This window comes from Gopherus flavomarginatus, chromosome 1, assembly GCF_025201925.1.
Source record: "Gopherus flavomarginatus isolate rGopFla2 chromosome 1, rGopFla2.mat.asm, whole genome shotgun sequence".
NCBI lineage: Eukaryota > Metazoa > Chordata > Testudines > Testudinidae > Gopherus > Gopherus flavomarginatus.
Genome location: NC_066617.1, coordinates 216,840,240 through 216,867,810, shown reverse-complemented (window position 1 = coordinate 216,867,810; position 27,571 = coordinate 216,840,240). Strand labels below are relative to the sequence as shown.

The 27,571-nt window shown below is 43.1% G+C and overlaps 1 protein-coding gene across 1 annotated transcript in view; it reads right to left on the bottom strand.

The window, feature by feature from the left end:
* CFAP47 (cilia and flagella associated protein 47) overlaps positions 1–27,571 on the bottom strand; it is a 680,893-nt gene that overhangs the window by 436,650 nt on the left and 216,672 nt on the right. The window contains exons 36-38 of the mRNA XM_050936444.1: positions 11,298–11,432; positions 10,529–10,641; positions 1,255–1,405 (exon numbers count right to left, since the gene is read on the bottom strand). Coding sequence (XP_050792401.1) covers positions 1,255–1,405; positions 10,529–10,641; positions 11,298–11,432 — 399 coding nt within the window. The remainder of the gene's footprint in view (positions 1–1,254; positions 1,406–10,528; positions 10,642–11,297; positions 11,433–27,571) is intronic.

Genomic DNA, 27,571 nt, shown 5'->3' with positions numbered 1-27,571 from the left:
ACCACATTGGGGACCCCTGACTTAGGATATCTCTACACAGCAGGAAAAAATAAAGGGGTGGGGGAGGAGGGAAAAAACCCTCTGCCAGCAAGTCTCAGAGCCGGGGTCAACCAACTTGGGCTCACAGTGCTTGTACTAGCAGGCTAAAAATAGCAGTGTAGACAGGTATTCCTGCTTATGCTGGACTCAGGGCTCTGAAACCCAGCAAAGGGGGTGGGTCTCAGAGCCCAGGCTCCAGCCCAAGCAGGAACTTATGTACTGCTGTTTTTAGCCTTGCAGCACAAGCCCCCACAAGCCCAAGTCAGTTGACTTGCCACAGGTGGTGGGGTATTTTTTTTTGTTTTATTTTTTGCAGCTTAGACTTATCCTTAATATAAAAAACAAAATCATTTCTCAATGGACAGAACGCCAGGTATAAAATGTTCAAAAGCATCTAAGTAATGTAGGCATCCAAGTTCCATTTTCAAAAGGAACTAGGCACTAAGGTTCAGATTTTTAAAGGTATTTACATGCCTAAAGATGCAGATGGCTTCTCACCATGATTTTCAGAAGTGCCTATGCGCTTAAATCCCACTGAAAATCCCACTAGGTGCCTATCTCCATCTGTAGGCATTTAAATATCTAAGTCCCATTGACAGTTAATAGGACTTAAGCTTCTAAGTGCCTAGGTTACTTCTGAAAATGGAAGTTCCTTAGATGCTTTTGAATTTTTTACCCCAAGCCTTGTTTATATTTGATATATCATTTGAGCTGGTTGGGAGTTTTTCAACAAAATGCTTTTTGTTTGAAAAATGTCAACTTGTAAAAACTGAAATCGTTCAAGCCGAGGGTGGAAATGGTGCAGGTGAGAAAAAAGGCAAATAGAAAGACATCCCAGAATAGCCATTAGCCCAGTGGTTAAGTTACTTACCTGAAGTGCAGGCGACCTGGGTTAAAGTCCCCATCAGCCTGATCTGGCAAGGGAATTTCATTCTGAGTCTCCTACATCCCAACTGAGTGCCCTAATCATTGGGGTTTTGGCTATTCTGAGGTAGGGATATGTTTGTGTCTATTGGTTTGTCTCTCTAATTCTTATTTCAAAAGGTCTAGTTTTCATTTTGATAAGGAACTAAAACAAATGCTGAAACAGTGAAATTTTTCACAAAATTAGGATTTTTGTTTTACTGTCAACCCTACCATGCAAGTCCAAGAATTTTTGTGAGTGATTTACAGGAACATTCACATTTTTTTTCAAATGACATACACAATACTTACAGCAGGGTCAATACGGCTGACTTTAGATTTCAGAGAGAAAGTCATTGTTGTACCTCCTATTCCACTTACAGTCTTCGAAATCAACAATAACATTGCTTCAGCAGGATGTAGAAAGCGACTCGTGAATTCCACATTTATATTTATTTGGCTCCTAGTTATAAAAATAATAAAGGAATCACTTTCTTTAGAATTAACTAAATTTAACTCACAAATTACTACCAAAGAAATCTGGAGGGTCATTTCAGTACCAGAACATTTTTAAAAGATTTTTGAAGAGAGGGTGAAGAAAAGGAGAATTACTTTTGAATTCACTAATATGTAATGCTGAGTCCAAAAGCTGTTTTTGTTTGCTAATAAAAAGGAGAGAGGTGGGAGGGAGAAAGAGTGAGAAATAATAATCTAGAAAAAATGTGTGTGTTTACTTGTACTATCAGTGTAAAGTTTTAATATTAAATGTTATTGTTTTTATACTCTTGTGCAGAAAGTGCCACCTTATCTTTGTATTTTTCTTCTAGGATAACTATTACCAGTAAGTTTATTTTGTGTTCCCTTTCATCCAAGAAAAGTTTAGAAGTTAAACAATTAGATACTTTACTACAAATATTGTGGGCCAAATCCAGAAGTCCTTAAGCAAACTCGCATTCAAGTCCTATTGGGTGAGGGCTGAATAAAAAAAATAAGGCTTTCAGGATTTAGTATATAAATAGAGATAAAGGAAAAACTGCTCTCATGAAAATGAGGACTGTGTAGCTGATAAAGCCACAAAACCCACACAGAATGAGATTCTAAAAGAAATATGATTTGCCCTAGCCCTGGGAAAATGAGAGATTAATTATCATTATATTATTGAAGAATAAGCTTGGGTTCATAGGACTTTATGCCAACAAACATCTTAGAATGGCACTCAAATCAGAAAAATAACAGTGCATGGGTGAAAAACAGGAAGTTGTTTTAATGCATGGGCATTATAGAAGCTAAAAAGACACAGTATTTCAGAAAAAAAGATTATATGCTATGAAATATGGTGATAATATAGCTACTCAGAAAGGAGAACAAGGAGTACTTGTGGCACCTTAGAGACTAACAAATTTATTTGAGCATAAGCTTTCATGGGCTAAAACCCACTTCATCGGATGCATGCAGTGGAAAATACAATAGGAAGATATACATACTCAGAGGACATGAAAAAACAGGTGTTGCCATACTAACTATAAGGAGAGTAATCATTAAGGTGGGCTATTATCAGCAGGAGAAAAAAAACTTTTGTAGTGATAATCAGGATGGCCCATTTCCAACAGTTGACAAGAAGGTGTGAGTAACAGTAGGGGGGAAAATAGCATGAGGAAACAGGTTTTATTTTGTGTAATGACCCATCCACTCCCAGTCTTTTTGCTGATACAGACTAACATAGCTACCACTCTGAAACCTGTCAAAAAGGAGATGCTCCCAGATTTTGTGGGCTGCTTGAATTGGAATCACTTAAAATATAAAGTAGAAAAAAGTGAAAACTTAAACTATGAGGTCATCTGGTTAATACTTTTGGTTAATCCAGTTAGTACTAATGCCCTGCCGATTCATAGAAGCAGCTCTAGAAAAACAGCAGACTGAATGTAACAGATGATAGAAGACTACTGTACAACAATGTTCCTGAAGTTTATCTTAGCTCAAAATTACTAGAAAGTTATGTGTAACTTTAAAATTGTCTTCCATAATAATGTGATAGTGTTATTTTTGGAGCAGAAATATATCTGGTATTAAAATCAAGAAAAAACAACAGAGGAATACGACAGCCAGAAGAAGGGATGGCATGCATGTTAAACAATTATTAATGAAAAACCGACTAGTTAGCTACTTTTAATCATTGTGATTTTATACCTTCAAATAATGTACTGTATCTAAATTAAGTGAACACAGGGGATGACGTATCTTTAGAGAAACAGAAACACAAAGTATCGTTCTGGCAAATTATCCTCGATCTGGAGCTCTCTAGCAAACGACAAGAGGAATTCCACATGCTTTAAAGTTTTTGGCCATTGCTAGCAGAAGTAGTGGGTTGGCGTCCAAAATTTCCCCCCTTTCCCAATGATAGTTGTATGCCATCTGTAATTTAAACTGTCACCACTGCAACATTCTGGTCAATTCCTAACTGAGCAAGAAATGAAGGTGTCTCAACATTGTAAGTCATTCCTAAAATAGTGACTGAAGGAATACCTTAAAAACATAGAGCAACAGAAATACAAAGAGGAAAAAACAGCATCTCAAAAACAATTTCCTCTTCACACTCTCAGAGGTGAGTGAGAATCCTGACAGAATGATATTTTTCACTGAAGTAGAATTACAGGATAAATAATTTCCTCTTCTTCTTAAACAGCCATCTAGCTAGTGGAATGCACTGAGCCCCAGCCTACCCTATACCTACAAATGCTGCTAAGCATTTTGTTAAAACATGCAGCAGTCACCCCCTCCCGAAAGGCAAGATACTACAAATCTGAGATGCTTTTGATACTTGAGAACTATTTGTATTATAAACATCCATAAACTCAAGAGCACAGTAAAGCTGATCAAAATAGAAGATATGCATTTAGGTCATCTCGATGCAAGGTTGCCCAAAGTCAGAAAAGATTCAGAGGCAACTGATTTAAGGTTGTTCTAAGCCACAGTAGTTTAAGAGGCAATATATGTAATGCTGTGGTCAGTCCAAAATATGGGAGAAGCTTATATGGGTTGTGCTGAATCAGGGTGACATACATATAAAAAAAAGGCAGTTCCTCACCTTTGTAACTGTTGTTCTTCGAGATGTGTTCCTCATACCCATTCCAATTAGGTGTGCCGGCACCACGTGCACGTTCGTCGGAGATTTTTACCCTAGCAACACTCAGTGGGTCGGCTGGGTCGCCCCGCAGAGTGGCGCTGTTATGGCACCAGATATATACCCCTGCCGACCCAACGGCCCTTCTTGCCGGCTACTCTGACAGAGGGGAAGGAGGGCGGGTTTGGAATGAATATGAGCAACACATCTCGAAGAACAACAGTTACAAAGGTGAGTAACCGTCTTTTCTTCTTCGAGTGCTTGCTCATATCGATTCCAATTAGGTGATTCCCAAGCCTCACCGAGGCGGTGGGGTCGGAGTGAGATGTTGCAGAACGCAAAACTGCTGAGCCAAATGCTGCATCATCTCTGGACTGTTGAACCAATGCGTAATGTGAGGCAAAGGTGTGAATAGATGACCAGGTAGCTGCCCGACATATTTCCTGGATGGGAACATGGGCCAGGAAGGCAGCAGATGAAACCTGAGCCCGAGTAGAATGGGCGGTGAGGTGGCTAGCCGGAACATGAGCCAAATCATAGCATGTACGGATGCAGGACGTTATCCAAGATGAAATTCATTGGGATGAGACTGGTAGGCCTTTCATCTGGTCTGCCACAGCTACAAAGAGCTGAGGCAACCTTCGGAAGGGTTTTGTTCTCTCGATATAAAAGGTGAGAGCCCTGAGAACGTCTAGGGTGTGCAGCTGTTGTTCCCGATGCAATGGGTGCAGCTTCAAGAAAAAGACTGGAAGGAAGATGTCTTGATTGATATGAAAGGCAGACACCACCTTAGGGAGGAAGGAGGGGTGTGGTTGCAGCTGTACCTTGTCCTTATGGAACACCGTATACTGGGGGTCCGGTGTCAGGGCCCGAAGCTCAGATACTCGCCTTGCCGAAGTAATAGCGAGGAGGAAGGCTGTCTTCCAGGAAAGGTACAGCAGTGAGCAGGTGGCTAGTGGTTCGAAAGGAGCATCCATAAGCTTGGCAAGCACCAGGTTGAGGTCTCAGGTAGGGATCAGGCGTCTAACTTGTGGGTACAAACGTTCCAATCCCTTGAGGAACCTTGAAACTATGGACTGAGAGATGGCTGACAGGCCATGTTCCCCTGGGTGGAAGGCGGAGATGGCTACCAGATACACCTTTATGGAAGAGACCACTAGGCCTTGTTCTTTCAGGGACCAGAGGTAGTTCAGGACAGTAGGAACTGACACCTGCTTGGGGACTGAGTTACGTTGAGTGCACCAGCAGGAGAAACGCTTCCACTTGGCCAGATATGTCATCTTAGTGGAAGGCTTCCTACGGCCCAAGAGCACCTGTTGGACTGAGGCAGAGCAACGCAACTCAGACTGGCTCAACCACGCAGCAACCATGCTGTGAGGTGAAGAGACTGCAGGTCCAGATGGTGAAGTCTGCCGAAGTCTTGTGTTATGAGATCCAGACAGACTGGCAGAGGGATCGGGTCTGCCACTGAGAGGTCGAACAACGTGGTGTACCAGTGCTGCCTCAGCCACGCTGGAGCAATCAGGATCAGGTGGGTGCTGTCCCTGCGAAGCTTGAGTAGGACTCTGTGGACCAGCGGGAACGGTGGAAAGGCGTAGAGTAGGTGCTTCTTCCACAGGATGAGGAAAGCAGCTGATAGGGAGCTCGGGGAGCATCCCTGGAAGGAGTAGAACACCTGGCATTTCCTGTTCTCTCGGGAGGCAAAGAGGTCTGTGTGGGGAAACCCCCACGTCCGGAAAATAGAATGGATGACATCAGGATGTATCGACCACTCATGAGACAGGAAGGATCTGCTGAGGCGATCCGCCAGAGTGTTCTGGACTCCTGGGAGAAAGGTCGCTACCAAATCGATCGAGTGGGCTATGTAGAAGTCCCAGAGGTGGAAGGCTTCTTGACATGGCCGTTGTGTTTTCCGTGAACACTTTTACACAACGGCCTTGGAAATGCTCTCGAAACACCTGGCATGCTAGACGGACTGCCCGCAGCTCCCACACATTGATGTGTAAGGCTAGCCCTTGAGTTGACTAGAGGCCTTGAGTGCGGAGGCCCTCGAGGTGAGAATCTCAACCCAGAGATGACGCGTCTGTGGTTAGGGCTATCGAGGGTTGCGGTGAGTGGGATGGCATCTCTCCACAGACTAGAGTGGGGTTTAGCCACCAGGTTAGGGAGCCCAGAACCTTCCGGGGAATAGTACACACCGAGTCCAGGCTGTCCCTGCGTGGCTGGTATACTGAAGCAAGCCAGGTTTGAAACGGACAGAGGTGTAGCCTGGCGTGTTTGGTCACAAAGGTGCAGGAGGCCATGTGACCTACTAGGCTGAGACAGTTGCGCACCGACGTTGTTGGGAAGGTTTGTAGCCATTGCTTGAAAACACAACTGTGGGAGGCAGGCTCTGGCCAGATTGGAGTCCAGAACTGCTCCGATGAAGTCTGTTCTCTGCGAGAGTGTCAGAGTAGACTTCTCTGTGTTGATCATCAGGCCTAGGCTCCTGAAGAGGTCTTGGACGATGCACAGGTGACGTGACACTTGTAACTGGGAGATCCCTCAAATGAGCCAATCGTCGAGATACGGGTAGACGTGTACTCGACGATGCCGGAGGGAGGTGGCGACTACGGCCATGCATTTCATGAACACTCGTGGGGCTGTAGGAAGGCCAAAAGGAAGTACGGTGAACTGAAAGTGTTGATGGTTGACCACAAAACGGAGGTACCGTCTGTGTGGTGGGTAAATTGCAACGTGGAAATATGCGTCCTTCATATTGATCCCCCCTCAACTACATACACTAACTAAATATATACACAACAACTAACACTAACTACAACTGTAAAAACTCGAACTATAAACACAATTAACAGTAAAGAACAAGGAGTAAGCTAGGGAAGTGGAGATCAGCAAAGCCGTGACCCATAGTTCCAACGACCGACACGGGCGGTAAGAAGGAACTGAGGGGCCGTTGGGTCGGCAGGGGTATATATCCGGTGCCATAACAGTGCCACTCCAGGGGGCGACCCAGCCGACCCACTGAGTGTTGCTAGGGTAAAAATCTTCCGACAAACGTGCACACGGCGTGTGCACACCTAATTGGAATCAATATGAGCAAGAATTTTAACTTATTAAGTGGGGGATTGGGGAATATACGAATGCTGCAAATGAACTATTAATATGAACTACTATTATCTGTAAAATAAATATTAGTCATTCAATACTTGTATAGGATAACAACTTTGCATAGTGCTTTACCGAGACTGAAGGGATGCACGGCCTTTGTCCCGGACAGCCTGCAAGCGAAATGTGACAGAGAGAGCAAACAAAACGGACAAAGGAAAGTGGTAGGTAAAGGAGAGTTAAAACAAAATGGAAACAATGTATCAGGAAGGTCAATAAAAGAAGAGTTGATAGTACAGGCATGTAAATCAGTGGCAGCAAGGAAAGCAAAAATTGTGGGTTTTAAAGGGGGAGAGAAAGGATGTATGGTGCAGGAAGAGAGATGTTGTGCCAGGCCTGGAGAGCACCATGGAAAAAAAAGATACAGAACTGAGAATAAGAGAAAACAAAGGGAGCAACAAGAGAAGAGTGGTCAGAACACAAGATCTGATTAAGGGAGTGATGGCAGGTCTATATGGGGCAGAGCTGTGCAGAACCATAAGGGAGAGGTTGAGAAATATGAAAGACAGAAAAGCAAATCTAGGGGTTACCAAAAATTCTCTAACTTTAACCAATTGAGAACTCCACTCCAGTTGTGCTCAGAAAAGTTGGGTTTATGTGAAACTTGCTTAATTACTTTCAGATAAAGTGGTCAGGTTTTTAGCTGGTATAAATCTGTGTAGCTTGATTTCAGTGGAGCTATGCTCCAACTTATGCTGTGATCTGTTTCATCACCAGACCAACACAGGATCAAGGGGTGACAAAGGAGGTTTAAAGTCACATCTTCTCCCATGCTCAGTGTCAAATGTAAACTCACACAAAACTAGCCTTTTGTCTCCCTGTGGAACAACTTCAGATAACCCTATTTATTCTCTCACTACTTTAGTGGTAAACTCCACTCCAAGCTCACTGCTGTGGGCATGTTTGTTATAAAGTGTTCAGAAAATCATTATTAGCTTAATCGTGTATAGCCCATCATCATCAAACAACCCACCCAGCCAAACTTTAACCTCTGTATTTTTAATTTAATTAAGCAGATTTAGTTTTCTGCATAGGAAGAGTCAGAAAAAAGTTGTTTTTATTGGGAGTGACATAGGTTCGTAGAATTTCAAATCTGAAAGGACCCTTAAATGATCTAGTCTGACTTCCTGGATATCATATCATTAAATTTAACTCACTATCCCTGTACTGAGCCCAGTAACTTAGTATAGCTAAAGCATATATTCCAGAAAGACATCTAATCTTGATTTGAAGACACTTGTTCCAGGGGTTAATCACCCTCCCTGTTAAAAAATTTGTGCTTAATTTCTAATTTGAATTAATCTATCTTCAGCTTCTAGCCACAGGTTCTAGTCAGGCCTTTTTCTGTTAAAGACCCTTTTAATACTCACCTGAGTATTTGCAGATTGTAAACAAGCCACCTCTTCTTTTTGATAAACTAAACAGATTGAGCTCTAAGTCTCTCAGTAAAAGTCATTTTCTCCAGCCTTTGAATCATTTTTGTAGCTCTTTTCTTCATTCTCCCCACTTATTAAACATTCCTTTTTAGAACATGGACACCAAAACTGTATGCAGTATTCCAGCATTGGTCTTATCAATGCTTTACACAGAAGAAGAAGAAAAAAGTCACCTCCCCATTCCTACTCACACCATCATTTATAACTTCTAGAAACGCTAATGATTTTTTTCTATTGGCTGCATGTCTCTCTCAAACACAATTCTTCTTTCCACACATTACATACAAGTAATTAAGGAGTAACAGATCCTGAGGTCTATAACAGAGTCCTGCCAGTACCCTTTCCTGGGCATTAACAGTTAGCACACTGATCCATATATAGTCAAGATCTGTGGTTTTGAGTTATCAATAACCCTGAAGCAGGTGATGGTATCTTTAATACAAAATGTCATTCCCCACCTCTTTTATGCCCTCTATTGTTCCTGAATAGGTTATTACCAGTGATTTTAACAGTCCAGTCACGGAAATAATCCCACTAGGTTTCAGTAATGCTGATCAGTAACAACATAGCATTACCCATTTATACTTTCTGTATATATTTATAATAGGGGCATTATTTAATATAAATTTTTAATCATCTTAACTGTATTTATGCTGACCCTTCTTTGAATTTTTAAAAGGAAACTGTCTTCATTAGCAATAATTTCTATATTAAGGCCTTCTACCAGCTTGAATAGTTTATTTTCCTACAAACTGTGACCTTTGCTTTCCATACATGGATTCATTGCATCTGCACTTCAATTGTCCAGAGGATCCAGCATCGCTTACTTCTAGCGGGACTACTCATCACATCTGGTATTTTGCAGTTAAGCTACATACACTGAAAGACCTGTACCCACACATACGACGAATCACATACACAAAGTACAGAATATTCAACAATCAAACACAGAGGAAGCAGGACACATGCTAGACCAAGGGTTCTCAAACTGGGGGTCAGGACCCCTCAGGGGGTTGCAAGCTGTCAGCCTCCATCCCAAACCGTGCTTTGCATCCAGCATTTATAATGGTATTCAATATATTTAAAAGTGTTTTTAATTTATCAAGGGGGTTGCTCTCAGAGGCTTGCTATGTTGAAAGGGGTCACCAGTACAAAAGTTTGAGAACTACTGTGCTAGTCTTAGAAGTTGGGTTTTCAGTTAGTAAATATCCATTGCAACAGTTTGCAAACATTTTACATCCCTTTGTGACCCTTATGTCAGTTAAGTTTCAGAAATTTAGGGTATAGAAAGAACGACATGTTGTAGCTTTACAATTCTCATCTGGTGGAACTGCGAAGAGGTCAGTTAATCACATTAAAGCCTTGACACGTCCTCTTAACCTTTCAATCTTGATCGAGTATAACAATGAGAAATCAAAACTAAACAGCCTATTAGAAATGATTCTTAGGTGTACAATCTAACCTAATGTGTTAACGTCAGAAAGGTGAATGGACTGACTTGCTAAGTCAGCTCTAGTTGACAGAAGAAGAAAAAAAAACAAAACTTTAGAACAGTAGATCCAGCTCAAGCTTAAGTCTTTCATCATGATGGGCACAAAAACATTTACCAGGAGAGAGGAGCTCCCTGCAATGACTGAAGATACGTACTCTGAGTTCTGTTGAGCTAATCTGTAAATATGACACTGATGAGTTACTCTGGATTCAGACCAATTTCACAAGGAACAGAATTTGATCCTTACGCTGTTTTTCTGTCTGTGTTTATAAGTGAATGCATTCTATTGTTCCTCTACAAACTTTTATACTTATGCATTGCTAAATCTATCAGGACGTCACATTCAATAAAACTAAACAGATGGTTACTTACTTTGGGGCAACGACGACAGTGTTTCCTTTAGGCAATAAGAAATCAGCAGACTCTCTTCCTACAATTGTAGCGTTGTACACCAAAGGTTTAAAGCTTGGGTTTTTCAGACGCACCTATCACAACAATTGATAAAAGTTATTCTGCTTTTACTTATTTACTTTTAGAATTGAAACATGCATCCATCGCTCAGTGTTCGGGGGCACACATGCTCAGTATAACAATATTCTCTTTAGCTACAAATAAAGTAATCAGACTCTCACCCTGGAATAAAATCCTTTAAACATATATCAATATAGTTCAGTGTTTTGTGCCATTCTTGAGGATCTGTAAGGAAATCCATATAGAACTATGCAGATCACATATTTCCAGCGAGAGAGCAGACTCTCTTCCCCCAGATCTTTCAACCACTGTTTCTTCTAGCAGTATCTCTCCCATTGGATCGTGCAAGCACTGTAACCCCACATCAGCAGCTACTCTCCAGCTCCTTCTCTCTCTGATCCCAGAAAGCCACCACTAGACTTGTGGAGAAGCTCCTGCACTAATTGAAATCAGTGGAGGAAACAGCTGTGGAAGCCAGGACCTCAAATCTGAGGAAAAGAAAAAAGGGGCCATTCTTCCTCATTCTATAATCTCTGTATTGACTAGCAGAGGGGAACGTGATCCATTAATACAAAAATGTGTGTTTTATGTATGTGTAATATATATTCTACATAAATGGTAAATTTTAGTGCTGGGAGTGATTCAGACCTAAATCCAGATATATCGGTACCTGTCTAACAACAGTAGCATGGAGAGCTCCAGTAAATTCAACAGTCTTCTTGGGTAAATATTGAGGGAGCCTTTCGTACAAATAGACGCAGAGCATAAGCATCATGACTGGGTTTGGATCACAGATGTCGGTGGCCTAATTTTAAACAGGAAAAAAAGATCAACAATCACCAGATATTTAATCTAGTCTCATGTGTATAATTGATAGTGATTTATTAAGATACAGAATTTGACATGTAAAATACTTCATTAATGTGCACACTTGTTTTAAAATTGCTCTTTTTAAAAAAAAGTTTTGAGTTAGTTGCATAACTGATATGAACAATTTCATTACCATCTTGAATATGAATCTTTTCTTAGCATATGAAAATGTCAAGAGGATCAACGATAGAGTCTAGTAAGAAAAGTCATGAACTGTACAATGAAATGAAGAAAGTTATTGTGCACCTTTCTTCTCTAGGTTGGGGGAAAACAAGCATTCATTTGACTAGAAAGGGAATAACAGAAAAAACAAATAAATCTCAGTGATTGGAGAAATATATTTCTTAAGCAGTTTTCTAATAAGCCAACTTTCATTTAACATTTACCTTTTAAAATTTCCTAACCAAACTCATACTAATTATTTCTACATAAACATTTTTAAGGTTACAAATTTCTGTAAAATTAAAGTTACTACATGATAATACAATAACACCTATCTCTTACAGAGCCCTTTACAAATGGAAGCTGGTATCATTACCCCCTCAATATGTTCGTTTTGAGAAAAATATCAATTCAAATGACAAGAAATGCAGATCAAGTTAAGTCTTTATTGCTCAGAGACTTTAAATAGATCATTATTTACAGAAAGCTAAAACTCTTACACCAAGTGTCTGCATGGACTTTTCACACCCTTCATCATATAATGAAGAAATAAAAATTCTTAGTTTATAAGATCAGAAGGGACCACTTTGATCATCTAGTCTGACCTTCTGCATAGCACAGGCCACAGAACTTCCCTGAATTAATTCCTGTTTTAAAGACAGCCAATTTAAATATAATATCTTATCTTGATTTAAAAGTTGCCAGTGACAACACCCACCATCACCGGCAATTTGTTCTAAATGTTAATTACCCTCAGTGTCAAAATTTTGCACCTTGTTTCCAATCTAAATTTATTTAGCTTCAACTTCCAACCATTTAACCATGTTATACCTTTCTCTGCGAGACTGAAGAGCCTACCATTTAACTTTGTTCCCCCATGTAAGTACTCACAGACTGTGATGAAGTCATCCCTTAATGTTCTCTTCGTTAGGATAAACATACTCAGCTCCTAGAGCCTAACATTATAAGGCACATTTTCCAGTTCTTTAATCATTCTGTCTCTTCTCTGTACCCTCTTCCATTTATCAACATCTTTCTTGAATTGTGGACACCAGAACTGACACAGCATTCTAGTGGGGGTCACACCAGTGTCAAATACAGAGGTAATAATATAGCCTTCCTATTCCTACTTTATACTCACATTTATACATTCAGTATTCTTGTTTATGCGTCCCAGGATTGCATTAGTCCTTTTGGTCACATCACTACATTGGGAGCTCATTTTCAGCTGATTACCCACCATGACCCTAGCTCTTTTTCAGGGTGGGAAAAATAATGTTAAAAGCAAAATAATCTTTGCTGAGGGAGAAGGCTTCCTCCTTCATAGTTCCCACATGTCAGCCAGGAGGTGGGGGTGTCAGAGAGCACAGGAGAGAGAAGCTCCTTCCTATCTGTTCTGGTGCCCAGACCCACCACAGCCCCAAGCAGCTGGGTACAGCCATTACAAGAAAAATCCATCTAAGCCTCTGCAGGCCTTTCCTGAGCTTTACTGTTCTGTAGGGATGAAGCAGGCACACTCCTGTCACATGTCAGACCTGTGAAGTGATAGAGCATGCTCAGTTGCTCTGGGAGGATGGCCCATATGTATATGTGAAGGGATGGATCATGCTCAGCTACTTTGTGCAGATGGTGCATGCGCAGTATGGTTGGCACTAGGAGATGTGAAAACTTGAGCATGCTCAGGACAAAATCCTTGGAGAATTCCGCTGCTACTCTAAGAAGTCTCTACTGTGCATGCACAAACTGCAATTTTAAAGGCTTATAACGTGGCCACATTTGGGCAGATTTTCATGGTTATGGCAAAAGGGATATCCCTGACACAAAGGCCAGCCTCTATCAAATTTCAAGTCCCTGCTCCAAAGCATCGGAGCATTAGAATTTTCCAAAGAAAAGGTCGCCAAAATATTTTTATCATTCAAAACCAAAATGTTTCCTTAGCCTTAGCCTCGTTCTCAGGAACAGCTCAACTATATTGGCTGAAATAAATAAATAAAAAACAGGGTAGGAATGGAAAAATTCAGCCCAACTGGCAACTGTATAAAAGGGTCTTATGGGAAGCACTGGGCAATCTTAATAATAAACCATGCTACTAGCACTATCTATAATTCAAAGTAGACCCTCCTCAGACTAACTGCAAGGACTCAGCTCACTTCTGAATCCTCTTGTCCTCACCCCCTCCATCTGTGAAGACTTCAGGTCTCCCCTGTTCCTGACAGGTGAAAGATCCATCAGCCAAATCCAGGGTCCATCTCCTTTGGGAACTGGCCCTTTTAGTTTTTTAACCTTAACTCTGCCTCCACAATGCTGCAAGGAAGGTAAAAAATTCCTCCTTGCCAATCTGTCTTGATGAGAAGTAATTCCTTCCTGATCCCCAAAACTGGCAAATCGGTCAGACCCATAGCATTTTGGAAATGTAACTCAATGTAATTGTATAGCAGGGCGAGTGAAGCAGGGCAACAATAGTAGCTAGATGGTAACTGGGAAGGCTTTAAATTGAGAGGGAGGGCTGTGAGAAACAATCGGCTCCCCTCCTCCCCCAATTGGCCAATGGGAAATGGATAAGACCCTCCCCTAGGCACACTCCCACATGCACTCCGAGGTGCAAGGAGGAATTAGGCTACAGCATGGGCTCTCCCCCTCCGCCTCCTCCTAGGAGTTGGTCATCCTCCTGCTGGTCTGATCAAATCTCTCCCACCCTCTGCCCCCATCCCAGAGATGGGGAAGGCACAGGGGCATTCCTATGGAGAGTAAAACATTTTCCCTCAATGTTTATTGTATTTTTAATTAAATGTTATATGCTATCCAAAAGTAAAGAATATATACTGATTTTTTAACCAACAATAAAATCAGTCTGGATCTTACAAGAACAGCATTCTCACAGAAATACTATTGTTTTCCTGCATAAGCCCATTTATTAAAAGAATACACCAAAATGTGGAGTCTTTAGCCCAGCAATTGCTTTTCCAAGTGCACAGTATGAACATTGATTGGCCATTGATGCCCTTCAATGCTGAGATATTTGAGTATATCTACCCACCCCTGTACCGTGGCCATCTACACTCGTACCACTAGGATTTAATCTTGCAAATATTTGCTCACAAGATTAGTCCATTAAAATCAGTGCTACTAGTTATGCGAGTAACAGTTTTCAGGATCAAGCCCGTAACTATATCACTTTGTCTGCAGAAGAGGGAACACAGATGTCAATGGCCTTATTTTATTTTAATTTAAGTAACTCAGAAACTAGTAGATCCCCAAACAGATGTATAGGGAACCTTGAACACCCTGCATGAAGATCAAGAATTTTACTTTCCAATGAAAGTGGAAACTGTCCTGTTTACATACACTGAACTGATAATCATTGTACTTTTGTATTATCACCTCAATTTAAGTAAGCATTTTCCTTTAATTAATTGTTGTAAGGTTGTAACAAGTTAGTTTCCTAGGGAAATAAATTAATGCTTACACTGTGGGATGGATTATGCCTTTTAGGCACTGCCCAGTACAGAGCAGGGGTCTTGGAAGGTATTAAGAGAGGCTGCACTGTTGCCAGAACTCCACAAAGAATTCTGACTAAGCCAAAATACTTCTTACAGCACTCTGTTCTTTCATTAGTTGTCCCCCAAAATCAGATTCTGAGATCCTGTAGAACCTCCCCTTAGGCTTGGGGGGGATCCTTTAGCAGTGAGCGGGCTTCCGCTCGCCCACTTCCTGGATACCCAATAGGTACAGCACTCTGGCCACTGTAGAAGTGAACCACTCCACCCCCTTTAGGAAGCCTGGTGCCATCAGCTGTGAGTCATGGAGCATCATTGTTCCACAACTATACTGAGAGTGACTCTTGGGCATCTAATCCCTCCTTTGCCCAATTATAGTCTGAACCTGATTATACAAATCTGCCACTAGCAGCAAATAAAATCACACTATCTTCTACAACAGCAGTTTTCAGACTGTGGCCTGCAGAGCACTTACTAATAGTCCATTAAGCCCAGGCTAGTAACTTTGTGCTAGCTCACTTCCTACCAAGATGTATTAAAATAAATATATGATTTCCTAATATTAATTTCCCATATAAGCAATTGTGATGGGAATGATTGCACATAGAAAGAATGGAAAGTGGTCTACTAGACAATCTGTCTATTAAGATGAGGTCCAAACTAAGATAACGTTTGAGATCGCGTTTGAGATGATCACTAAACATAATGTGGATCTAATATACCATTAGTTTCACTGTAACACTAATCTAAGACCAAAATGCAGTTAGAGTCATTTACATTGGCTGTTTATAGAAAGGAAAATACTCATCTATATTTGGCATGTTCCACCACCTTCATACTAAGTCTGATCTCCTTGAAAGATTCAAAACATGTGCCTGATTTTCCATGACTGAATTCTCAAATATACTCTTTTCAGATCTACAAGACAGTGTAATCAGTCATTTCTCAGATAAAGAACGTTAAAGGGCACGTTTCCAATATTATCACAAAATTCTTCTGAAAGTTACTTACAACCTTGAGACTAAGGCCTGGTCTACACTACGTGTTTATACAGAATTTAGCAGCGTTAAACCGATTTAACCCTGCACCCGTCCACACGAGGCCCTATATATTGATATAAAGGGCTCTTTAAACCGGTTTCTGTACTCCTCCCCGAAGAGAGAAGTAGCGCTGAAATCGGTATTGCCATGTCGGATTAGGATTAGTGTGGCCGCAAATTGACGGTATTGGCCTCTGTGCGGTATCCCACAGTGCACCGTTGTGACTGCTCTGGAAAGCCATCTGAACTCGGATGCACTGGCCAGGAAGATAGGAAAAGCCCCGTGAACTTTTGAATTTAATTTCCTGTTTGGCCAGCGTGGAGAGCTCACCAGCACAGGTGACTACACAGAGCTCATCAGCACAGGTAACAATGCAGTCTCCTGAGAATCGAAAAAGAGCTCCAGCATGGACCGCACAGGATGTACTGGACCTGATTGCTATATGGGGAGAGGATTCTGTGCTAACAGAACTCTGTTCCAAAAGATGAAATGAAAAAACATTTGAAAAAATTTCCAAGGCCGTGATGGAGAGAGGCCACACCAGGGACTCAGTACAGTGCGGTGTGAAAGTTAAGGAGCTCAGACAAGCCTACCAGAAAACCAAAGCAGCAAACGGAAGGTCCGGGGCAGGGCCGAAAACATGGCGCTTCTACGCTGAGCTGCATGAAATTCTAGGGAGGTCCGCCACCACTACTCCACCCTTGTCTGTGGATTCCGAGGTGGGGGTGGTAATCTCAGCCATGGCTGAGGATTCTGTGGAAGGGAAAGATGAGGAGGAGGAAGAGGAGGAAGAGCTTGCAGAGAGCACACAGCACTCTGTTCTCTCCAATAGCCAGGAGCTTTTTCTCACCCTGACGGAATTACCCTCCCAGCCATCCCAAGCGACTAGCCCAGACAATAAAGCCATGGAAGGGACCTCTGGTGAGTGTACCTTTGTAAATATAAAACATGGTTTAAAAGCAAGCGTTTTTTAATGATTAATTTGCCCTGAGGACTTGGGATGCATTCACGGCCAGTACAGTTATTGGAAAAATCTGTTAACATGTCTGGGGATGGAGCAGAAATCCTCCAGGGACATCTCCATGAAGCTCTCCTGGAGGTACTCCAAAAGTCTTTGCAGAAGGTTTCTGGGCAGGGCAGCCTTATTCCGTCCTCCGTGGTAGGACACTTGACCACGCCATGCATGTAGCAAGTAATCTGGTATCACTGCATGACAAAGCCTAGCTGCGTATAGTCCCGGTGACTGCTGGCATTCAAGCAACATCCATTCTTTATCTTGCTGTGTTATCCTCAGGAGAGTGATATCGTTCATGGTAACCTAGTTGAAATTCAAGAATTTAATTAAGGGGACAGATATGGCCATTCCTACTGGGCTGTTTGCCTGTTGCTTAAAAGAAATCCTTCCTTGCAAGTAGCCAAGCAGGTGGAGTGGGGGTGGGACTGGCACTGAGCTTTTTTGTGTTTGGCTAGCAGTGATCTTCCATGATACCAGCCATGTGGTGGGGGGAGGGGTAAAGCGCTCATCCCAGAGAATTGGATGGGGGACTGGTTTCTGCTGCTGCCTGTTAACTGGAAAGAAGCAGCACTGAACGGGATTTGCTTGGTATTTGGGAAAGGAGGGCACTGTGTATATGAAGGCTGCAGAAGTCGAAAGACAACGGCTTACCATGGATGCATGCAAGCTGAATTCTGCTGCCCGGACCTGCTTCTGTGAGATCTCTAACACCAGAGCTGCAAGCACTCAATATTAAGATGCAAAATGTGACCTTGTAGTGAAATCACAAGCGCTATGTAAGGTGAATATCGTTGTTCACCATGAAAGAGTATAAGCATTGTTCTGTAAAATGTATCTTTTTAAATACTTCTCTCCCTTTTTCCCATCTCTCATGCAGCTGCAAATTTTTCAAGCCTCCCTACTCCATCCCGAAGGCTATCTCAGATAAGGCGGCAGAAAAAAAAAGACGCGAGACGAAATGTTCTCAGAAATCATGGAAGTGACCCGTAATGAAAGAGCTCATCTGAATGAGTGGAAGGACATGGTATCAAATTATAGGAAAGATGCCAGTGAACGTGAGGACAGGAGGGACCAACGTGAGGAGAGGAAAGACGCTCTAGATGAGAGGTGCCGGCAGGAAGATCAGAGGTGTAGGCAGGAAGATCAGCGGTGGCGGGATGCAATGCTGGGGCTGCTGCATGATCAAACTGACATCCTCCGACGTCTGGTGGAGGTTCAGGAACAGCAGCAGGATCACAGAGTGCCACTGCAGCCCCTGTGTAACAACCCTCACCCCTCATCATGTTTCATATCCTCCTCACCCAGATATGTAAGAACGCGTGGGGGAAGGCTTCGTGCACCCACCCACTCCACCCCCGTGGACAGCCAAACCAAAAGGCTGTCATTACTTTGAAATTTTTTTAGTGGCCTTTTCCTTCCCTCCTATCCTCCTCCCAAACCACACCCAGGCTACCTTGTCAGTTATCTTCCTCTTTTTATAATTAATTAAGAATACATGATTTTTAAACTATAGTGATTTTATTTCCTTAGAAAGCAAGCTGGAATCGAAGTGGGAAGGTGGGTTGCTTACAGGGAATGAGTCAATCAAGGGAGGGGGTTCATCAAGGGGAAACAAACACAGCTGTCACACCGTACCCTGGCCTGTGATGAAACTCATTTTCAAAGCTTCTCTGATGCACACCACTTCCTAGTGTGCTCTTCTAATTGCCCTTGTGTCTGGCTGCGCATAATCAGCGGCCAGGTGATTTGCCTCAGCCTCCCACCCACCATAAAGGTCTCCCCCTTACTCTCACAGAGATCGTGGAGCACACAGCAAGCAGCAATAATAATGGGGACATTGATTTGGCTGAGGTCAGAGCGAGTCAGTAATGTGCGTCATCGCACCTTTAAACAGCCAAATGCACATTCTACCACCATTCTGCACTTGCTCAGCCTGTAGTTGAACAACTCCTGACTACTGTCCAGGCTGCCTGTGTATGGCTTCATGAGCCATGGCATCAAGGGGTAGGCGGGGTCCCCCAGGATAACTACAGGCATTTCAACATACCCAACTGTTATTTTCTGGTCTGGGAAGTAATTCCCTTGCTGGAACTGATTAAACAGAGTAGTGTTCCTGAGGACGCGAGCGTCATGAACCCTCCCCGGCCACCGCACGCGGATGTTGGTGAAACATCCCTTGTGATCCACCAGTGCTTGCAGCACCATTGAAAACTACCCCTTGCTGTTTATGTACTGGGTGCCCTCGTGCTCTGGTGCCAAGATAGGGATATGGATTCCATCTATTGCCTCACCACAGTTAGGGAATCCCATTACAGCAAAGCCATCCACTATGACCTGCACATTTCCCAGAGTCACAATCTTTCGTAGCAGCAGCTTAATGATTGCTTTGGCTACTTGCATCATAGCAGCCCCCAAAGTAGATTTTCCTACTCCAAATTGATTCCTGACTGACTGACTAGGAGCTGTTTGGCGTTGCAAGCTTCCAGAGGGCTATTGCCACTCACTTCTCAACTGTGAGGGCTGCTCTCATCTTGGTATTCTGGCGTTTCAGGGCAGGAGAAAGCAAGTCACAAAGTTCCATGAAAGTGCCCTGACGCATGCGAAAGTTTCGCAGCCACTGGGGAATCGTCCCAAACCTGCAAAACTATGCGGTCCCACCAGTCTGTGCTTGTTTCCTGGGCCCAAAATCGGCGTTCAATGGCTAGAACCTGCCCCATTACCAGCAGGATCTCCAAAGCACAGGGGCCCGCAATTTGAGAGAATTCTGTGTCCATGTCCTCATCACTCTCATCGCCGCGCTGCCGTAGCTGCCTCCTCCTCGCCTGGTTTTGCAGGTCCTGGTTCAGCATAGACTGCACGAGAATGCGCGAGGTGTTTACAACGTCCATGATTGCGGTCTTGATCTGTGCAGGGTCCATGCTTGCTGTGCTATGGTGTTTGCACAGTTCACTTGGGAAAAAAGGCGCGAAATGGTTGTCTGCTGCTTTCACGGAGGGAGGGGTCAGGCTGTGCCCAGAACCACCCGCGACAATGTTTTTTGCCTCATCAGGCACTGGTATCTCAACCCAGAATTCCAAGGGGCTGGGGAGATTGTGGGAACTATGGGATAACTATGGGATAGCTACCCACAGTGCAACACTCCGGAAATCGACACTAGCATCAGTACATGGACGCACACTGCCGAATTAATGTGCTTAGTGTGGCAGCGTGCACTCAACTTTATACAATCTATTTTAAAAAAACGGTTTCTGTAAAATCGGAATAATCCCATAGTGTAGACATACCCTAAGAGTCTGATGCTGACAGAGAATATGCTTAGCGAACCTTAAAAAAAGTTAACAACCATGGATGGCCACTTGGTTACAGGAATTACTTGGCTTCAGCCAAATTCCAAGAAAGACAGTAATTTAGTCAGTCCTAATTGCTTGAAGGAAAGGGGTATCTAAGTGATTCTACAGTAAAAGAAATCATTTTCCTAACAAAACTTACCTTTTTAGATATTTAAGCAAATTCTGAATTACTCTGTTCCCAACAGATATTCTGACTATGGACTAACTCTTCAGCCCAAGGCCCATCCTGAGTGGTTTGATTGGGTACTGAGGAGAGTCTTAGTGGTATTTAAAGGTCATTCTCTCACCAAGACCCAGAAGCAGCTCTGTTCCAGAAGCAGCTCCAGAAAAAGCCCTGTATACCTTTAATGTCTAACCCACTTGACGTGGAAGAAGAGAGAAATGATACAGCAGCAGATCCTCTGACCCTGCCACTGCAACTGTCACAAAGGGAATCCCTCCTCCAAGCTACTCAAAGGATACACACACTTTGTCTGGCCTACCACCAAAAACCGCATCACCCGCATCCAGCCTCCTCCTCTGAGTGATGTAGTCATACCAGTTTTGCTGGTGAATTTGGAACTGTAAGCCAGAATAAAATGGATGAGCAACAGGAGACATTATTACAATCCTGATCTGTACATTATTCAAACAATATTTTACCAGAATGTACTATACGTCATTGTAGTTCCATTAAAGGCAGATCGTGTAACTTAAAGATGGTTATGAATGACCTGAAGGTTCCATGTTCTCTATATCATGATGAAACTGCTGTCAGAAGACTTTGGTAGAAGATTGCTCACCTGCCAGAAGTATTACAAGTGGTATTTAAGTACATTTGTATTACAAAAAGAAAAAAAAATCTATGCACCAAAGCAAGCTTTCAACAAACTGTGCAGCTCACCTTTTCCAGGAAATATGCAAACAAGTATTTAATAAATACAACTTTTCCGTGGTATGACATTTTTACTGAGAACACAGAAGAACAGTTTTGTTTTGTTTTTTGCTGAGTCCTAAATGGTAAATGACTCAACAAGAAGAAAAAGTAAGTTTGCCCTGGCAATATATTTTTTATTAATTTAAACAAAAACAATATTACCTGATTTCTGATGTCTAACAGAGTAATGAATTTAAGAACTCAGGTACTTTTGAATGTGTTGTGCAGATTTCCTTTAAGGATGAGGATTGATAGCTCATCTACAGAGGTTGTGAGAAATGTTCACCTACAGGTGATACAGTGTTTTTGTCTTTTATCAGTTTCCTGTGTCAGTGCATTCGAGAACATAGTAATTGTCTGGTTTTACCCAGAATAATGCATACAATTATGGTATTAGAGCACGGAGACAGAGTCATTCACAAAGTAAGATTTAGTTATCTTTTCTGAATACAACAAGAAAACAATAAGCAATAGCCATATTTATTTCGGGGAAGACTGCATTTTAAAAATGCATTTAGTTACTCTAGCTAGATACTAACTTGGCTCCCAAGTATTTAAAAATAGAAATAAACAACTCTCCACATAGGTCTCAAAAATGACTATGAGGTAGAAGAGTCCTTTCATTTGTTTACCAGAAGGGTTTATTTTGTTTTGTTTTTTTTGGCATCATGACATTCATATATTTTACCAGTTAGTTACACGAGTACAAAGATACTTAAGTTGGATCTAGTTTTTGCAATGGAACTAAATTTTCATCACTTAGGGACACTCCTGGGCCTTAGTCAGCACAGTGAAATTTGCAGTCAGGAAGACCCACATAGTGTGGTTGCTTAATATACAGGCACAAGTATTTGAACTGATCCTTAAAAGAGCCAAGTATATTTCAGGAGACTGAAAATGACCACTGAGCTTTGAACAGCCCTACTCCAGAAAAAGAAAAAGCAGAGAAGAAGGGAGCATAGATGGATATATTTTGAGAAACTTTTGGGCAAACCACCATGTTATAGTGCCAAGATACGTTTTTCTTGACAACAGCCAAATTGATTTCTTCAAGTTAGCGAGGTGTTTGGTTCATACTAAACTGTCTTCTGATTCAGATCCACCATAGGGATAAATGATGATTGATTTTCATTTTCTTTTGCTAATAAAAAAACAAACCCAGTAATACTCAAACTCCATTTAACCATCAAAATAAATATCAAAGACATGGTACCTACAGATATGTTCCTCCCTTCCCCAATCAATACTCCTCAAAGCTACAATAAATGTTTCTGGCAGATTTCTTAGAAGAAATAGAGGAATGTATTTTAAATAATTTCAGAAACATTCACTTTATGTTATCAGAAACAGAAAACTCTAGCAAATGAGTAGTTCTAGGTTTTACAACTGTCTCAAAACAACTGAGATAATTTCTTACCATTGGAAGATAATAAGCCTAACGTAGTCATCTCTGAAAAGCAACACCATGGGCAAGATTTATTTCCCTGTGGATTCTTACTTTCAGCCTTGAAATCAAAATGAAATTTCATTCTAATTATAAGAAATTTGTGGTACCTTGTGGTTACTCAACTTGCTAAATATTAATGAAAGAAAGTTTGAGTTAAAGAATTACATTTACTAGTTACTTTGGCAAAAGCAAGAACATATTTAAAGCTTAGAATGAAAGAAAATTCATATTTCCATGTCTAAAATGTTTTCCTTCTCATGCTGTCTTTAATATTGGAATCTATGGCAAGAAAGATGTGATGATTTTTTCCTGCCAATGTCTCAATTGTCCTAAGGATGGGCCAGTCTTCCTAGTGATACAGGCTGCATGTGTACTTGTATGGCACCTCCGCAAATCACATACAGGAATAAAATGGCATCCTCCATGCAACATGACCTTGCATGTCTGGTGTCCATGCAAGGTCACGCCATACAGAATACATCATATTATAGAACGGTCTCCTGTGCGGGTGGATGCATTTGGGGGCCAGAAAAATAGGCCCATGGGCAGCATCTGGCCTGTGGTCTATCAGTTTGACCAATATCTTTATTAACAGGTTACCAAATAGTTTTACATTAAAGCACGTTGTTCTGGTACTTGAGAAGACCAGGACCACTCCGTTTCAGAATCACCAGAAGTTCATGATATCGGAAGTATTCAGAAGTATGGTTCTCTGCGGCGGGGGGGGGGGGGGGGGAATAAAATCAAAGAATAGGTACCTAAGAAGTCTACCCTCAGATTCCAGAAATATGTGCACAGATTTTTCCTGAGAACATGCAGCAGAAAGGCGCTGACCTCCTTAATCAGCTTCTTTCAATCCAAGGGGGTCTCATGAAGCAGTTTTCATACTGTTTACGTTAGAGAGAGTTAAAGCATGACATGAAGCTGACACATCCCTGTACTGTCCTGATCCTCAAAGTTATGGCTTCTATGCTGGTAGAGTGGAACATGAGATCCTAGTAAGTAAGGACCTCATGATGCAGCAATGCCAATCAAGGAGAATAAGTTTTCTCAACCACTTTTGTACCAGGATTAGGGAGGGTGTAAAGATACAATAAAGAAATCTAAAAACATGCTAATAAGTTTACCAGACATCATCCCACCTTTAATATGGGCTCTCGCAGGAGCAGTCCTTCAACACCTAACCCAAGAGTTTCTCTTGTGGTCACAAGTTCACCACAGTTTCAACTCAGAACTAGCACACAGTCTTATGTGGCTGTACTTGACCCATTCCTTCCAACCCTACCCTAAGGCCTGGTGCCCTCCATCGATCCAGGGTCCTGTCCCATTGGCTGGGTCAGAAAGAAGGCCTGGATCCAGTTTAAAACCAGGCTATTTATACAATGTCCATTGGTCCCTAGAGAATCCAGTTTGAACTAATATGGGTATCTCTCTGGGGTAAGGGGGACTCAAAGGGCTGATAACAGAGAAAGTATATTAGCACATCTCTCCTACTAGAGAAGGTACCTATAATTTCACAACAACGTATACACTAGTACATTTTTAACACAATGGTCCCCTAAGGTATTAACCCTAACTCAATAGGGTTTAAACTAATACCATAAGGTTTCTTCAGGATATTGTCAGTCTGTCACAGATTCTTTTACTCAAGTTCATACATCAGCAGCATATATGAGAAGATGTGATCATTTTCACCAGTGTTTTTCATAGAATAACAGGGTTGGAAGGACCTCAAGAGGTCATCTAGTCCAATCCCCTGCTCAAAGCAGAACCAATCCCCAATGTTATTTTTTTTTTTGGCCCCAGACACCTAAATGGCCCTCTCAAGGGCTGAACTCACAACCCTGCATTTAGCAGATCAATGCTCAAAGCACTGAGCTATCCCTCCCCCTCAACAAGCCACACTGAGAAGGGACATACCTTACACAAAACACACTTATTAGTGATAGTTTTTAGCTATGAATGTTCCAAGTAACAACTATAACTAGAAAAAGTTAGAGGAAAAAAATTCTATTTTTCTCTACTTGATTCATTAGCACAGCATGTACAGTCACGGTTTCATGGCCTCCTCTGCATACTCGGTTTTCCTTTTGGTTTGTGTGGCTCTTATACAGCAACAGGGCAGAGAAAAATATTCAAATATAGGAAAATGTGATTGCAAATCCTCCAAAATTAGCAGGGGGATTCACGGATCTGAAGGTACTTTCATCTCTGATTTTAAATTGTTTAGTTTCTAAGTTAACAATTTTCTTTTAATTGGCATGTGCCAACATGCTCATCTTTGCTTAGATGCATCAGCAGAGTCTTTCAGAAAAAATGGTTACCCACCTTTTAGTAACTGTTGTTCTTCGAGATGTGTTGTTCATGTCCATTCAAAGTAGGTGTGTGCGCACCATGTGCACGTCGTGTGCACGCCAGCCGGAAAATTTTCTCTTAACAGCATCCGTAGGATCGGCCCGGGCGCCCCCTGGAATGGCCCCACCACGGCGCCCTATAAAGGGGCCCGCCAACCCTCCACCCCCTCAGTTCCTTCTTGCCGGCACTCCGACAGAGGGGCAGGAAAGTGGGTATTGGAATGGACATGAACAACACATCTCGAAGAATAACAGTTACTAAAAGGTGGGTAACAGTTTTTTCTTCTTCGAGTGGTTGTTTATGTCCATTCACAGTAGGTGACTCACAAGCCTAACCTTAGGAGGTGGGGTTGGAGATCACTGCTGACTGGAGAACTGCATGCCCGAAGGCTGCGTCATCCCTCGCCTGGTGCGTGATGGCATAGTGAGACGAGAACGTGTGGATGGAGGACCAGGTGGCCGCTCTATAAATCTCCTGAGTCGGAACCTGAGCCAGGAAAACCGCAGAGGAGGCCTCCGCCCTAGTGGAGTGGGCCGTAACCGGAGGAACAGGGGTCTTACCTATGCGGTAGCATTCCCGGATGCAGGTCGCAATCCATGAAGAGATTCGCTGAGAGAAGACCGGGAGCCCCTTCATCCTTTCTGCCACAGCGACGAAGAGCTGGGTCGAGTGTCTGAACGGCTTGGTACACTCTATGTAAAAAGCCAAGGCCCTGCGGACATCCAGGGAGTGTAGACTCTGCTCTTTGCTGGAGGCGTGTGGTTTCAGATAAAACATCGGGAGAAAGATATCTTGGCCCATGTGGAACTGCGAAATGACCTTGGGTAGGAGAGCCGGACGAGATCTAAGTTGGACCTTGTCCTTGTAGAAGACTGTGTACAGGGTCTCTGATGTTAACGCTTGAAGCTCCAACACCCGTCGGGCTGAGGTGATCGCCACCAGGAAGGCGGTTTTATACGATAGGTACAGCAGGGAGCACAAAGCCAGAGGCTCAAAGGGAGGCCCCAAGAGGACAGAGAGGAACAGATTCAGGTCCCAAGCAGGGGTCGGCTGATGCACATGCGGGAAGAGCCTGTCCATACCCTTGAGGAAACGCCCAACTAGCAGGTTAGCAAACACCGAGGCACCCCTCTCTCCCGGATGAAAAGCGGATATGGCTGCCAAGTGAACGCGAATAGAGGAAAGGGAGAGGCCCAGTTGTCTCAGCTGAAACAAATAGTCAAGGACAGCAGGAATTGGTACCCCCAGCAGGTCGTGACCCCGCTGACTCGACCATAAGGAGAAGCGCTTTCATTTAGCCAGGTAGGTGGCCCTGGTGGACGGTTTCCTGCTACCTAGCAGCACCTGCCTGACCTGCTGGGAGCACTGCAACTCCACCAGGTTCAGTCATGGAGCATCCAGGCTGTGAGGTGAAGGGACTCGAGGTTCGGATGGTGGAGGGAGCCCTGGTCCTGCGTGATCAGGTCCGGGAGTAGGGGCAGCATCAGGGGCGCCTGAACTGACATGTGCAGGAGTGACATGTACCAATGCTGGCGCGGCCACATCGGAGCTATCAGGACTACCCTGGCATGATCCCTGCGCATCTTTAAAAGCACTCTATGTATCAGGGGGATCGGATGGAAGGCACAGAGCAGACCGTCCTCCCACGTCTGTATGAAGGCGTCCAACAGAGACCCCCGACTGCAGCCCAGGAGGGAGCAAAACCTTCGGCACTTTCTGTTTTCCCTTGAAGCAAACAGGTCTAACCGGGGAAAGCCCCAGAGCTGGAAAATTGAGTGCACCACATCCCATCGGAGGGACCACTCATGACCCTGGAACGAGCGGCTGAGGGTGTCCGCTAAACCGTTCTGCTCCCTCAGAAGATAGAATGCCATCAGGTGAGTGGCATTGTGAATGCAGAAATCCCACAGCACGAGGGCTTCCCTACAGATGGGAGAGGAGCGTGCACCCCCCTGTTTGTTGATATAAAAAACTGCTGCCATGTTGTCCGAAAGGACTGAAACGCACCTGCCGGCCAGGTGAGATCAGAAGGTCAAACACGCCAGGCGGACCGCTCTCAGCTCCCCGACATTGATATGCAACTCGAGATCCTCCGGCGACCACAAGCCCTGCGTCTTGAGGTGTCCCAGGTGCGCTCCCCAACCTCAATCCGAGGTATCCGTCACCAGGGAGAGGAAGGGTTGTGGGGTAGCAAAGGGGACACCCATGCAGACTTCCCGCAGGTCGAGCCACCACCGTAGCGAGCTCAGCACCAAGCGGGGAATGGACACCACTGAGTCCAGGGGGTCCTGA